The sequence below is a fragment of the Pteronotus mesoamericanus genome, unplaced genomic scaffold (assembly GCF_021234165.1).
Source record: "Pteronotus mesoamericanus isolate MK-2021 breed Mesoamerican mustached bat unplaced genomic scaffold, CSHL_Meso_final contig_177, whole genome shotgun sequence".
NCBI classification, from domain to species: domain Eukaryota; kingdom Metazoa; phylum Chordata; class Mammalia; order Chiroptera; family Mormoopidae; genus Pteronotus; species Pteronotus mesoamericanus.
In genome coordinates, this window is record NW_026555073.1 from 230786 (window position 1) to 244720 (window position 13935).

The window sequence follows — 13935 nt, forward strand, 5'->3', positions numbered from 1 at the left end:
AACAAACGCTCTAGGTGAATCTGATGTACCACTCTGTGAGAAACATATTAAATAGAGGAAAATAATAGGAAATAATTTGGTAATTTTTTTTTATAATCTGTTACTATTACATATCTCACCCAAGAAACGTATCCTAGGCCTGCTTACTGGTCTTATGGTCCAAACATAACTTATAAAAAGCCTTTTTATAGAACACTTCACAAATCTCAGATTATTCTGGATTTTGACCTTCCCAACACTTAGTTTATGCACAGTTGATATGATAAAGTTAATATCTATTAAACTTGTTAGCATCTGATAATTAATGTAAATTGTTAAGCACCAGCAATGGCAACTTTGACCTGTGCTCTTGACTTTATGTCGATGCGCGTAACCCACTTCATCTTGGGTGAGCGTGCAAATCAATGACCACTGGTGGAGTCTCCTCGGGAAACCACCCTAAGTCTCAAGACCTGCGGCACAAAGAGTTTTTCTCATAGTGTTTCTCAGAGTCATGGTAGAAGACCAAGGTCTTTCACTCTGAAGCTGCTTCCCTTGTGCCTGTAATCAAGTGAGCCCAGCCCACCCCTTCTCCGGGTTTCCAGTGTGGTTGGACAGGTGACTCTCATCTGTGAATGGCTGGTCGGGTTGCATGGGTGTTGGTGGCCTATCTTTAAAAAATTCCTGACCAACCCATTCCTGGGCAAGAGCTAACAGCCACAAGTCAGGAGCTACAACAATCACTCTGTCTTTCTGAAACTGCTATTAATGTTAAAAAGTTCTTTGAATCATTATAAAATAAAAACACTAAGTGATATAAAAATGGCTTAGCTAAGAGCCAGTGCTCTTAGTAATTGTAACAAAATACATAATACAAACTAGGTTAAGGTAAGTGTCATGGAAGTCAAGTAAAAGTGATAGAGCCATTTGAAGAAAGAACACATCTTGTTCGCAGCTCAGGAAGGACTGGGAAAATTAATTCAGCTCTGTAGTGCATAAGGTATATTTGAATGTTTGATAATTTTCATGAGTCATGAAGTCTAATAGCTATAAACCTGCAACAGATTAAAATACAGCTTTGTTTTAAATTGCTTATTTAAATAAAAATGGTTAATCAGGAAATAACTAGAGTTACAATGTCAAAGATACAACTTTATTGAGATAAAGTTATATGAAACAAAGGGACTATCTTATCACAAGATATAAAACCAGAACCTCAAATTTTATCTTACCTCCGATCTAATCCTTTTTCATCCTGAGATCTTTCAAGTTCTTTTTGTACTTGCCATGACATTCCTCATCTAGATTGTACTGATCTTCCTCCTCTCCCATTCTGTTTACTGACCTTCCCACTGCTTCCCTTTCCACAAAATTAGTGGAATGTTATAGCTAAAGCTATCATTCTCATGAGTCATATAAAGCAAATTACTAATAACAACTTTAGATCTGACCAGTGTGGCACAGTTGCTTGGGTGTCAACCCACAAAGCAAAACGTGGCTGGTTCCATTCCCCGTTGGGGCACATGCCTGGGTTGTGGGTTCCGTCCCCAGTCAGGGCGCGTATGAGATGCAACCAGTCAATGTTTCTCTCCCTCTCTTTCCCCCTGCCTTCTCCTCTCTCTAAAAATAAATACATAAAATCTTTTTTTTTTTTTTTTTTAGAAAGAAATGAACATTTTAGAGCTCTATGTTAGCAGTCAGATTAGGTTACGGTGACAGATGCGTGGTAACAAAAAAGACCCCACATTTCGGTGGCTTAACATGTAACAGTTTATTTCTTACTGTGAAAACATTTGCTGCAAGTCCATCAGCTCTTCGGGGCAGGGCCTTTACAAACAGTGACTTAGAGATGCAGGTGGCATCCATCTCGCAGGTGCACCATTTGGAGCACATTGTGTCCACATCACCGTGGCAGGTAAACATGAGCTGGAGGAACCACGCAGGGCTTTTTATGGCTCCAGTATCAAAAGGACACATCGCTTCTGTTTACAATGTCTCTACAAACCCTCTTCTAGAAGTAGGCAAATGGCTTTGTCTAACCACAAGGGGCTGGGAAGTAACAGGAGCATGTCTGATAAGCTATTAATGTCTTTTGACACATTCTACAAACAATATGAGCTTTTCCGTATTTTAACGAACGACAATTCTTGAAAAACTCTGTATGGATACAAAATATCCCTTAAATATAATAAATTTATCAGTATATATATACACACATATATTTTAGGAAACTGATAATGTCATGAAGCTTCTGGGTCATCAAACATGGCATTACATTTCTAATTTTCCAAGAAACTTTACTGAGAGGTTTTGTTATATCCGCTCCAAAAATTTGAGGAGCCAATATATTATTTATCTACTAGATGTTGTCTCTATTTATAATAACTTTGATTGTGATTCAAGGGAAATGACAAAATCAGCAATTTTAAAAAAATAGCTATTGACTGTCTCAGCCAAAATATTCTGTACATATGACATTTCAATGAGCCCATCTCCTCTAACAGGTACTGTTTTGAAACATCAATTTATAAATCAGATTACTATGATATATAAAAATAAAAAGTAAAAATAACTTTCAACTTATTTCAACATTACTGGTTAACGTGAATCAGCAACAGAAATGAGGCACCAAATGTTAGTAAAATATAACATAGAATATCAATGCTATCATTATCTCCCAAATTTAACTTACTTTCAATTCAATATTAATGTTTAAAACAACAAACTTCCAAACAGCATATTTACTAAACCTGTGGCAGTGGTTTCGTGTAACAAGACACAGCGTACTAGAGGTCTGGCACTAAACTTGCTTACAGTAAACCAGCTTCAATATGAAGGCATTAAATATTTTTTAAAAACCTTCTTTTCACATGCTAAATATTTTGGCAAGTGTGAAATTAAACCCAGTAATGAAATTAATGTAGTAAGATTAAGAAATTACAAACTTGAAACTTGTATCTTAAGCATAAATTATATAAAAAGGGTTACTGTTTATATAGAATATCCCTGGATAATCAAAAATTAAGAGTATAAAACATGCAAAATATTTCAGAATCTTTATTAATCAAAAAATACCAGGGTCTATTTAAAGTTATTTCCCTCCAAAGGGTATCAAAGTTAATGCAAATCATGTAACATTCTGATGCTAAATACTATGAAATACTGTTGAATTAGAGGTAAATTTCATAGAATTGGGGGCTTACTATACTGTGGAGTTGCTGTCCTTCTGGGTCACTTGAAGCCATATACAACAACATACCAGAATTCCATTAAGTAAAAAAAGAATGCTGCTGCACTGGCAAAAATAGAATGTGTAAGGATCAAAGGCACACGACTCAGCTAGGTAAATTGATAGCAAACTCTTCTCCCCCCACAAGCCCTTTCCCCATGTAAACAAAAGTTTGAGAAAAGGAAAAGAAACTGAACTTATCTTAAAAAGTAAGGATTCTGACACATCAATGTTAACTTCATGCTTCAAAAATATCAACGATAGTTGTCTGGATATTTCAGATTATATTTAAACATATATCTAAAGTTGAGAATTTTAAAATTAGATATATTTTGGTCCAAATTATTACCTAAAACATTTTACTCTAATTCCAAACATTTTTAACCACTAGTATGACAGCAGGGTTTTGGCAGTCAGAGTAATTAAACACCAGAAGAAAAAACACACAAACAAAATCCTACATTTTAGCCACAAGCAACAACAATTATGGCCTTTTCTGGCACAGTGGCATTTGACTGGCAACTCAAAGTCCAGGAATAATTATATTAACACAGAGAAACTCATGCATTTTGGTAAATGGACCCTAACATTCACAGTTGAGTTTTCTTTTAGACCTTGCTATTTTAAATAGAGAAACCTTGCTTTTTTTTCTTGATGTTATCTTCACTTGTGACTTAACTTGACTTCTTTTTCTTCTTCTTACTATGTTTCTTGTTATGTTTCTTCTTCTTCTTCTTTGCTTTTTCCAATGTTTTTTCTTCCTCTTCATGTCTTCTCTTCTTTTTGGCTTGTACCTCCTCTTCATAATCCGATTCTGATGAGGACTCCGACAATAAAGGTTTATCCTCAGGGTAAGTCTTCTTTCTTTTCTTGCTGACACTTCTAATACACTTTTCTTTCTCTGTTTCATCCCTTGACTTCTTTTTCTTTTTTCCAGATTCCCTGCTCTCTGATTCAGATTCATATGTAGAGCTTTCTGATGATTTGTGCGAATGTTTCTTCTTCTTCTTCCTTTTCTTTTTTCCTCGTTTCTTTTTCTCAACCTCAGAATCTGAAGAACTGCTTGAAGAATCAGAGCTTGATGAAGAAGATGAAGACTGACAAGATTTCTTCTTTTTCTTTTTCTTTCTTTCTCTTCTTTTGGATGAACCCTCATTTCCACTTAATGCTTTCTCTCTGCTTTGTTCTAGTTCTTTCTTCCAATTCTCGTTCATCTTTTCTTCATATTCTGCTAATGCCTTGGAGCCTTTCTTTTTACTTTCTATTTTTTTCTTCACTTCTTCCCAGGTGGGCCTTGGTCGATTCAGATAATCTTGTATCGTTGGGCCTATGGGTTGAGATGGGCCCCTCCATCTGGCCATTGCTATAGGATTCATATAGGCCACCCGATTATCTCGCTTCCCCATGGTACTCAATGGTCCCCAGAGTAGACTCTCAGTTGCTAAGGAGAGTAAATTTACACACCCTCCTGAAGTTCTTCATCTGCTGGCACACCAAGTGGGCTCTATTCTGTAAGAGAAGCAGATGGAATGATTACAAAACACCTTTAATATAAGAAAATAAACACGAGCTTAAATGTCCACTGATATCACACAGTACAGTATAAATTTTCAAAATCTTAGACCTGAGGAACAATGAATATACATATTTAAGACTTTTATATATGATATTGTGGTGCAAATAAACATAAAATGTTTTATATTCCTCACATAAAGTTATCTAAAATTTTTAATAAGTATTTCCTTTTATATTGTATAATACAGGCCTTTTATCTTTCTTTCTTTCTGTCTTATATAGTATAAAGAGATAAATTTTTATTGCAAAATTCTGTACCAGGTAGACCTTTCCAATTTCTTTGACAGAAATCTAGAAATTCAAAAACACCTTAAAAAGCCTTTCTCCCTCAACTCTTACGTCCATTCCATTACTAAATGCGGCTGTTTAAACTTCTACAATAGGTCTCATATCCATTCTCCCCTTTCCAAATATATTGTCATCAGGTTAATTCAGGCACTACCATCTCTCACTTGGACTATTAATCTCTAGTTCTTCTAAGGGTTTATTTTGTGCCAGGGACTGCTTAGGGCTCTGCCATGGATTTTCTCATTCAGTCTCTAGACTAATACTATGAGGCTGATTCTATTATTATCACTAATTCAGAGATGTAGAAACCTCAGCCTTAGAGAACTTTTTTTAGTAACTTACATGAATAGCTAATAAATGGCAGAACCAGAATTTAAACCAAGGCAGCCAGACCCCCAACCCTCCACACTTAACACAACACTATATTGCTTCCTTATATCAACCTCTTAAGTGACTGACCTATTTCTACCCTTAATCCTTTCCAGTCCAGTCCCACACTATATAATCAGAAGGATCTTAAAATACCCCAGTGGCTTTAAATTTTAATAAGAATCACATTCAAACTCCTATAAAGGTCCTATATGATGTCAGGTTTATCTATTTCCACCTAGAGTCACTCACCCCTTTTCTCAATTCTATCTTCTCCAGTCTTCTCTTGCTTTCTGAAATACACTAAGATCCGAACTTAGCCACCATGGCCAGTTCCCCATCATCCTTCACGTCTCAATTTAAATGTCAGTTCATCAGAAAGGCGACTATTAGGTTGAACTATATAAACTGCTAATTATATAAGACAAAATCAGTCAGATACCAGCAATTTCATAGGGCTTACCCTTATACTAAAGTAGGTTGCTTCTGTGTCTACTAGTCTTCCTCACTATTCTATATCCCAGTTTCTTGTTTATTTTATTCATAGCCCTTAGTAAATCAATGATTATTTGATTATTTGGATGTGTGTTGTATGTGTGTGCACCCACCACTAAACATAAGGCCAAAAAGGGCAAAGGCCATGTTTGATCTATTTTATTCCCCACGGTGTTTCCAATACCTAACATGGCATCTGAACTGCACCAAGTACTCACTAAATATTTGCTCGATAATAAACAAAGGGATAGATGGATGGATAGCTGTGGGGAAGAGGGGCAATCAGAGAAGACTCTAGGAGTTCGTGACGTCTGTATAGGGTTTTGAAAGATAAATAGTTTACTGGGGAAATGAGAAATGAAGGATGATGAGCCATATCATAGATTTTTCTGCCAGTATCCATTTGACTCTGACCTGTTAAGTCAACCAAACATACTTACCTTTCATAAACTCAATATTAACACATGTTACAGTGGCTGTTGCTGATAATTTCCTGCATTTCCTTTGCTGTGTTCTTGCTCCTATTCTCTTTTCCCTTCAGTTATATCCATCTCCTCTTAGGTCTTTCTGTCTTTTCACTCTACTCTATTCTACTCCTACTCTGAAGATCTATCAAATATCATTTTTTTTTCCTTGATTTGATCATCAAAATCTCTTAAGGATTTTAGTTCATACTCAACTTGCTGTTTCTCTCTAACACTGGACATTTAGAAGAGCATAATCCATACTAATATCAGTTCCTTGAGACTTAACCCTGACCATCAACTGTGAAGACTGGCAGAAGCCAGTCCACAAAGGCATAGGATGCGATGCCAAGGAGGTTGAAATTTATTCTATGGAACTTATAGTTATGCTAATGAATGGTAAGATACTATTTTAAACAGGAGAGTGATATGGTCATACTTGAGTGTCTAAGCGAGACTATTTTTACAGTGTGAAAGATAAGTTGGAGACAGGTTAAGATTGAAGACAACGGAATCACTTAAGTATTCATGCAGACAAGAAATGACAGAGGCTGAACTATAAACAGTGGCATTATGAATGAGAAGAGGGGTAAATAAATGAAACACACTGAGGATTAACTAAAATTAATGACCAATTGCTTGCAAAGGCTGATGGGGGAAAAAGAATCTAAAGCAAGGTTCTGGCTTGAGAGACTAGAAAAAAGGCAACACCAAAGACTAGGTAATATAGGAAATGGCACAGACTTTGGGAAAAGATGTAGGTTTAGTATTGCATTCGTAAAGCGCAAGGTGTCCGTGAGACATCTGAAAGAATCCCTGTGTAGGAAATTGGCAATCCGGAATGTGACCTGAGTTAGAAATACAGCATTGGAAGTGAGTGAATGATGGCTAAAGTCATAAGAGAAAATTAATTTACCTTGGGGAGGATTTCAAATGGACTTTAAAATTCATCTGTGAAGCCATCCAGTCCAGAACTTTTATTTGTTGGGAGTTTTTTTATTACTGCTTCAATGTCACTAGTTATAATCTGTCTATTCAGATTGTCTGACTCTTCCTGATTCAGTTTTGGAAGACTGTATGTTCCTAGGAATTTATCCATTTCTTCCAGTTTGTCCAATCTGTTGGCATATATTGTTCATAGTATTTTCTTACAATCCTTTGTATATCTTTGGTGTCAGTTGCTTCCTCTCCTCTTTCATTTCTGATTGCACTGAATATTTATACAATCAGAAATGAAAGAGGTCCTCTCTCTTTTTTCTTGATGAGCCTGGTTAAAGGTTTGTCAATCTTGTTTATGTTTTCAAAGAACCAGTTCCTGGTTTTATTGATCTCTAGTATTGTTTTTTTAGACTCTATTTTACTTATATCTGCTCTGATCTTTATTATTTCCTTCTTTGTACTATTTTAGGGTTTATTTGTTGTTTTTCCAGTTCCTAAATATAGATTGTTTATTTGAGATTTTTATTGTTTACTGAGGTGGGCTTGTAATGCTACGGATTTCTGTCTTAGGACTGCTTTTACTGTGTTCTGTAGATGTGGGGTTGTTGTGTTCTCATTTTCATTTGTTTAAAGTAACTTTTGATTTCTTTCTTGATCTCACTGTAAACCCATTCATTGTTTAGTAACACGTTATTTAGATTTTGTGCGTTTTTCAGTTTTTCTTCCTGTTGATTTCTAGTTTCATATCATTATGATTAGAGAAGATGTTTGATATGATTTCTGTATATATAGACTTGTTTTGTGTCCTAGCATGTGGTCTATCCTAGAAAATGTTCCATGTGTGCTTGAGAAGAATGTATATTTGGCTGTTTTGGGGTGAAATACTCTGAAGATATCAATTAAATCCTGCTGATCTAGTGTGTCCTTTAAGGCCACCGTTTTCTTGTCATTTTCTGTCTGGAGAATCCATCCATTGAAGTCAAAGGAGTGTTAAAACCCTACGCTATAACTGTATTACTGTCAGTCTCTCCCTTTATGTCATCGAGATTTGCTTTACTATTTAGGTGCTCCTATGTTGGGTGCATAAATGTTTCCCAGAGTTCTATCCTCTTTTTGAATTGCTCCTTTTATCATTACGTAGTCTTTTTTTGTCTCTTAATTTTGGACTTTAAAACAATTTGCCTTTGTTTTAATGTCTATTTTTTCAGATATAATTATTGTTACCCAAGCCTTTTTTTTTCCATTTCCATTTGCATGAAATATCTTCTCAATCATTTTATTTTTAGTGTGTGTATCTTTCATTCTCAGGTATGTCTCTTGTAGATAGCATATATATGTTTCTTGCTTTCTTATTCATTCAGCTACTCTTAAGTCTTTTGATTGGAACATATAAGCCATTTACATTTAAAGTGATTATTGATAGGTACATATTTATTACCATTTTATTCTTTTAATTGTTTTTTCCCCCTTTTCTTCTACTTCTTAAAACAGGCCCTTTAACATTTCTTGTAATATTCGTTTGGCGGTTACAATTCCTTTGGCTTTTTCTTGTCTGGGAAGCTGTTCATTTCTCCTTCAATTTTAAATCATTGCCTTGCTGGATAAAGTAGTTTTGGTCATAGGTCCTTGCTTTCCATCACTTTGAATAGTTCATGCCAATCCCTCCTGGCCTGAAATGTTTCTGTTGAAAGATTAGCTGACAATCTTAAGGGAACTCCCCTGCAGGTAATTATCTGCTTTTCTCTTGCCTGCTGCTTTTAAAATTCTGTTTGTCTTTAACCTTTGCTACTTTAATTATAATGTGTCTTGGTGTGGGTCTCTTTGGGTCCATCTTGTTTGAGACTCTCTGTGCTTCCTGAGCATCTATGTCTTTTTCCTTCATCAGGTTAAGGAAGTTTTTAGTCATTATTTCTTCGAATAGTTCCTTGATCACTTGCTCTCTCTTTTTTCCTTCTGGTACCCCTATGATGCATATGTTATGCTTCATATTGTCCCAAAGTTACCTTAAACTATCTTCATGATTTTTAATGTTTTCTTTTTGCTACTCTGATTGGGTGCTTTTTTACTATCTTGTCTTCCAAATTGCTGATTCAATCCTCTGCTTTATCCAACCTACTTTTTATTCCTCCTAGTGTAATCCTGCTATCAGATAGATAGGTTATTCTTCATCTCTAAATAGTTCTTTTTCATTTTTCTATGTCCTTTTTCATGCTGTTGCAGTTTTCCCTAAGTTCTTTGAACATCCTTATAAGCATTACTTTAAGTTCTATATCTGATAGATTGCATGCCTCCATTTCATTTAGTTCTTTTTCTGGAAGTTCCTCTTTTTCTTTCATTTGGGAACTCTTTCTTTGTCTCCGCATTTTGGCTGTCTCTTTGTATTTGTTTCTATGTATTACATAGATCTTCTATGATTCCCAGTCTTCATGGGAAGGCCTCATATAGTAAGTGTCCTCTGGGACCCAATAGTGCATTCTTCTTGATCTCTTGAGCTGGGTGCTCTAGGAATTTCCCTTGTATGGGTTTTGTGGGCCCTCCTATTGTAATTGAGTCTTGATTGGTGTTGGTCCTTTCATGTATGGGATTGATCTTCAGTTTGGTTGACTGTTAGGAACAACCTCGGCCAAGGTATGGCAGCTGCTGTGCAGGTTCAGTCTCAATGTGTCTTCTTCTGCAAATATTTGGTTATAAAACTCTTCAACAAGTCTTCAGTTGGTCATTCAGGGTGAGTGTTCTCCAATTTAGTTATTTTTCCAGTTTGGTTCAGGGAGGAGGTGAACACAAGATCCACCTACTCTGCCACTATTCTGAAAAGTCTCTATGCCATTTTTCGTTGAACATGCTCAGGTATAAGTCAATATGAATTTAAGTTCATTAAAAGCATATTTTAATGTTTCACGATGTAATTTCTATTGTAAATGTCACCAAGGCTAGTTATTTTTAGAGACATACTATATTTTACAAGTCATTTCACTGAATTTTCAATGATATGTCTAACTGTAGACAAATCCTCACACACATATGCACTTGAGTTGAAAATCCTTTTAAAAATAGTTTGCATTTGCTCCAAGACTTAATCTGAAGTACCCCTCTTCTACAAAGGCCTGGATATTTGGATGAGGCCCATAAAAAGAAATTGGGTATTCTCTTTCACACTAGCTAATAAAAATGTAAAGATCATGCTACTAAATTAAATGCCTCTGATAAAGCTCCTTAAATAATCTAAGATAGCAATGAGTTACTAAATTATGAAGTAATAATAGTCTTCATATATATACTAACAATACCTTGTTTTGCCATTTCACATTGAATAATGGCATAGAGAACAGCTGTACCACGGTCTAGTTCAAAGGCCAAATAAGAGACAATCGGGATGTATGGAGAAATTTAATAATATTTTCTAATTTCCTGAAAATATCTAGTTCTAGCCAGAATATGTCATATGATAACCTTCCTTCTAAATAAAACTCAACCATGAACACATTCTATTCTAGTTGTTAACACGACTGTTTTGAAGGAGAAATTATTGTTCTTATCGTGACTGGAATCAACATGAGGGAAAGTTGTGATGCATTGAAACCATTCTCCTTATATGAATTCCCTCTAGTGTAGTTATGTCATTCAGCATTTGTCATTCCAGGGAAAAAGTGTGGAATTCGAAATGCTACCTTCTCTTTCTTCCTCCTACAGAACTGTCAAATGAAGAGGGCAGTCTCTATCATCTTAAGGATTATATCAGAATGCTTACAGCAGCAACAAAATATTGCAGATACATGAAAAAAAGGATGGTTATGAGAGGGTAGAAGCTCTAAGTGTAAATTTTAGCTGTGTTTATTTTATAAAAAGACTATTTCACCCTCTTAATATAGTAATACATTTTGGATTTTATATTTTAAAAAATCATTGTTATTGTTTAGCTTTTATGGTAACACATTAAAATGCTTTTTAAAACAATCTTCTAGTTTTTTCGCCCTGGCTGGTGAGGCTCAGTGGATTGAGCAACAGACTGCGAAGCAAAGGGTCGCTGGTTTGATTCCCAGTCGGGGCACAGGCCTGGGTTGCAGGCTAGGTCCCCAGTGGGGGGCGCATGAGAGGCAACCACACAGGGACATTTCTCTCCCTCTCTTTCTCCCTTCCTTCCCCTCTCTCTAAAAATAAAAAAATAAAATCTTTTAAAAAATCTTTTAATTTTAGAATAGTTTTAGATTTACAGAAAATGTCCAAGTATAATACAGATAATTTCTATATCCTCTGCACCCTGTTTCCTTTTTTGCTATATCTTACATTGATATGGAACATTGAACACAACTAATGAACCAATGTTAATAAATATTAAGAAAAGCCCATTCTTTAATCAAATTTCCTTAGTTTTCAGCTAATGTCCTGTTTCTGGCTGAAGAATTCAACCAGAATACCACATTTAGTCACCATGTCTCCTAAGCTCTTCTAGTTTGGAAGTTTCTCAGAATTTTCTTGGTTTTAATGACTTTGACTGTTTTGAGAAATACTGATCAAGTATTTATTTTTAGAATGGTATTCAATTTGGGATTGCCTGATGTTTTTCTGATGGTTAGGGTTAGGCTCTAAGTTCTTGGGAAGAAAAATACATATAAAGTACTATTCTCATTACATCATATATCAAGGGTACATACTAAAGTGACTTATCACTGATTTTAACATTGATCACCTGACTTGGGTGGTATTTGTCAACTTTCTCCACTGTAAGATTATTCTCCCTTTTCCATGCTGTATTCTTTGGAAGGAAGTCACTATGTGCAGTGCACACACGTAAGGAATGACTAATGCTCCACCTTCTTAATGAAGGAATATCTACATAAATTATTTGGAATTCATGTGTATGTATGGGTCATTTGTCTACTCCTCTGCAATGATTTATTTTTAAGCCATTTATTCATATCAGTATGGATCATGAGTATTGATTTTATACTTTAGGTAATATTTCAATACTATTTTATTTTGTTGCTAAAATTGTTCCAGCTTTACATTTTGGGGGCTCTTTTAGTTTGTTCCCATGTCCCTTCGACATACCTCCATCATTCTGTTTCTTAAGCACATCTTTACTTTCTGACTCAACAAGACACTAGGAACATTTTGTGTATCCCCTGCATTAACTCTAGACTCCTATTGGGGTATCATTGCTTCTAGGCATTCTTAGCAGGCACAGTTAGGAAATATATGAAAATATTTTTATTCAATCACCTATTAAGTCTTAACTCAGTATCTGGCACTTGGGTGACAAATATAATAGAGATGGTATGCAGTACTGACTATAATGTGACATCTAGGTGACATGGCTGACTCACCATCAAGAGTCCATGCAATGGTTATGTCTCGAGTCATAGGAATGAATCTCTCCTGGATACACTTCTGAAACTGTGTGAAAAGTCTAACAGTATAATCTAAAGAGACGGGCAAACGCTCACAGAAGAACTAGCTTTGCTCCTTTAGTCTTTGTCCTAGTCAAGAAGCCATGAGCAAAATAATGGTATTGTTTATAGTGCCAGTGTCAGGAAATCCTCTGTAGATATACATAAGAGCCAAAGTCAACTATTTGCCAAGAAGGTACTTATTTTGTTAGTGCATTTGATAAGTTTTGAATACTCCCTAGTGACTTTTTGAGTCTTGCTTGACAACTGATTTTGACATATATCATATATGTTTACATTGGGCAAGATGCAGCTATAGATGATGTAACCAAAATGTCCTAGAAGCACTGTAAATTTCCAGGGGCCATCCTGCATGAACCAAAGCTAAAAGCTTCTTTCTTTCCATCTGTGTGCCATGACTCCTATGAAATTATGCCTCAAAACTAAGGTCTTCCATATATCTTCTCCCTGTTGTCCCAGTTTCTCTTTAACAAATGTCTCAACATGAATTTTGTAGAAACGCTTGACAAGATCCCTCAAGTCACCAAGCTTGGTATGTCAGTGGTTTTGTTGTTGTTGTTGTTTTGTACTGAGCATGTAAAAAATGAATTCCATTCACACTTGACCAGGATATAGTGTATTATTCATTATTAGACTTTCAAAGTGAGATAGAACTGCACTTTCCACTTATTCTTTATAATTTTATCTACATTTTCATGTTAAACTGATTTTTTTATAAGAGGATAATGAGATGCTTTTTGAAGCAACACACCGTGTATCCAAATTGATTTGTAGTTTAAAATTTGTCAACTTTTTCCTAGGATCTAGTTGTGCCAGGAAATACTTGTCATCTCTTCTAACAACTTATAAAAAAAATAAGGTAAGCATAGGCAGCAAAATACCAAGGGAACTCCTTCTATTTTCCCAAAGAACACAGTTTAAAACACATATTTATGCTTCAATTATTACCTTCTGTACCCTGTTATCCCCATGTGAATTTTTAAATGTATTTCTAAAAAACAGAACAGAGAATTTCATGCCATGTGTGTATATATGAATATATAGACCATGAAATAGCTAAAAGCATCAGAGTTACTTACTGAATGTGGGTACATATGCATGTCACATTTCCTAAAAATCCAAAGGCAAGAACACATAAGACTTATTTATTACAATAGTTAAATTACAGATGCTTATTGGAAATAGTAAG

At 35.3% G+C, this 13935-nt stretch overlaps 1 protein-coding gene across 1 annotated transcript; it reads right to left on the reverse strand.

Annotated features, from left to right (window-relative positions):
• Positions 1-3882: 3882 nt before the first annotated feature.
• FAM133A (family with sequence similarity 133 member A) lies at positions 3883-4614 on the reverse strand. The gene has a single exon (XM_054566590.1). It carries the CDS (start codon positions 4612-4614, stop codon positions 3883-3885), a length of 732 nt encoding a protein of 243 aa, XP_054422565.1.
• Positions 4615-13935: the final 9321 nt, after the last annotated feature.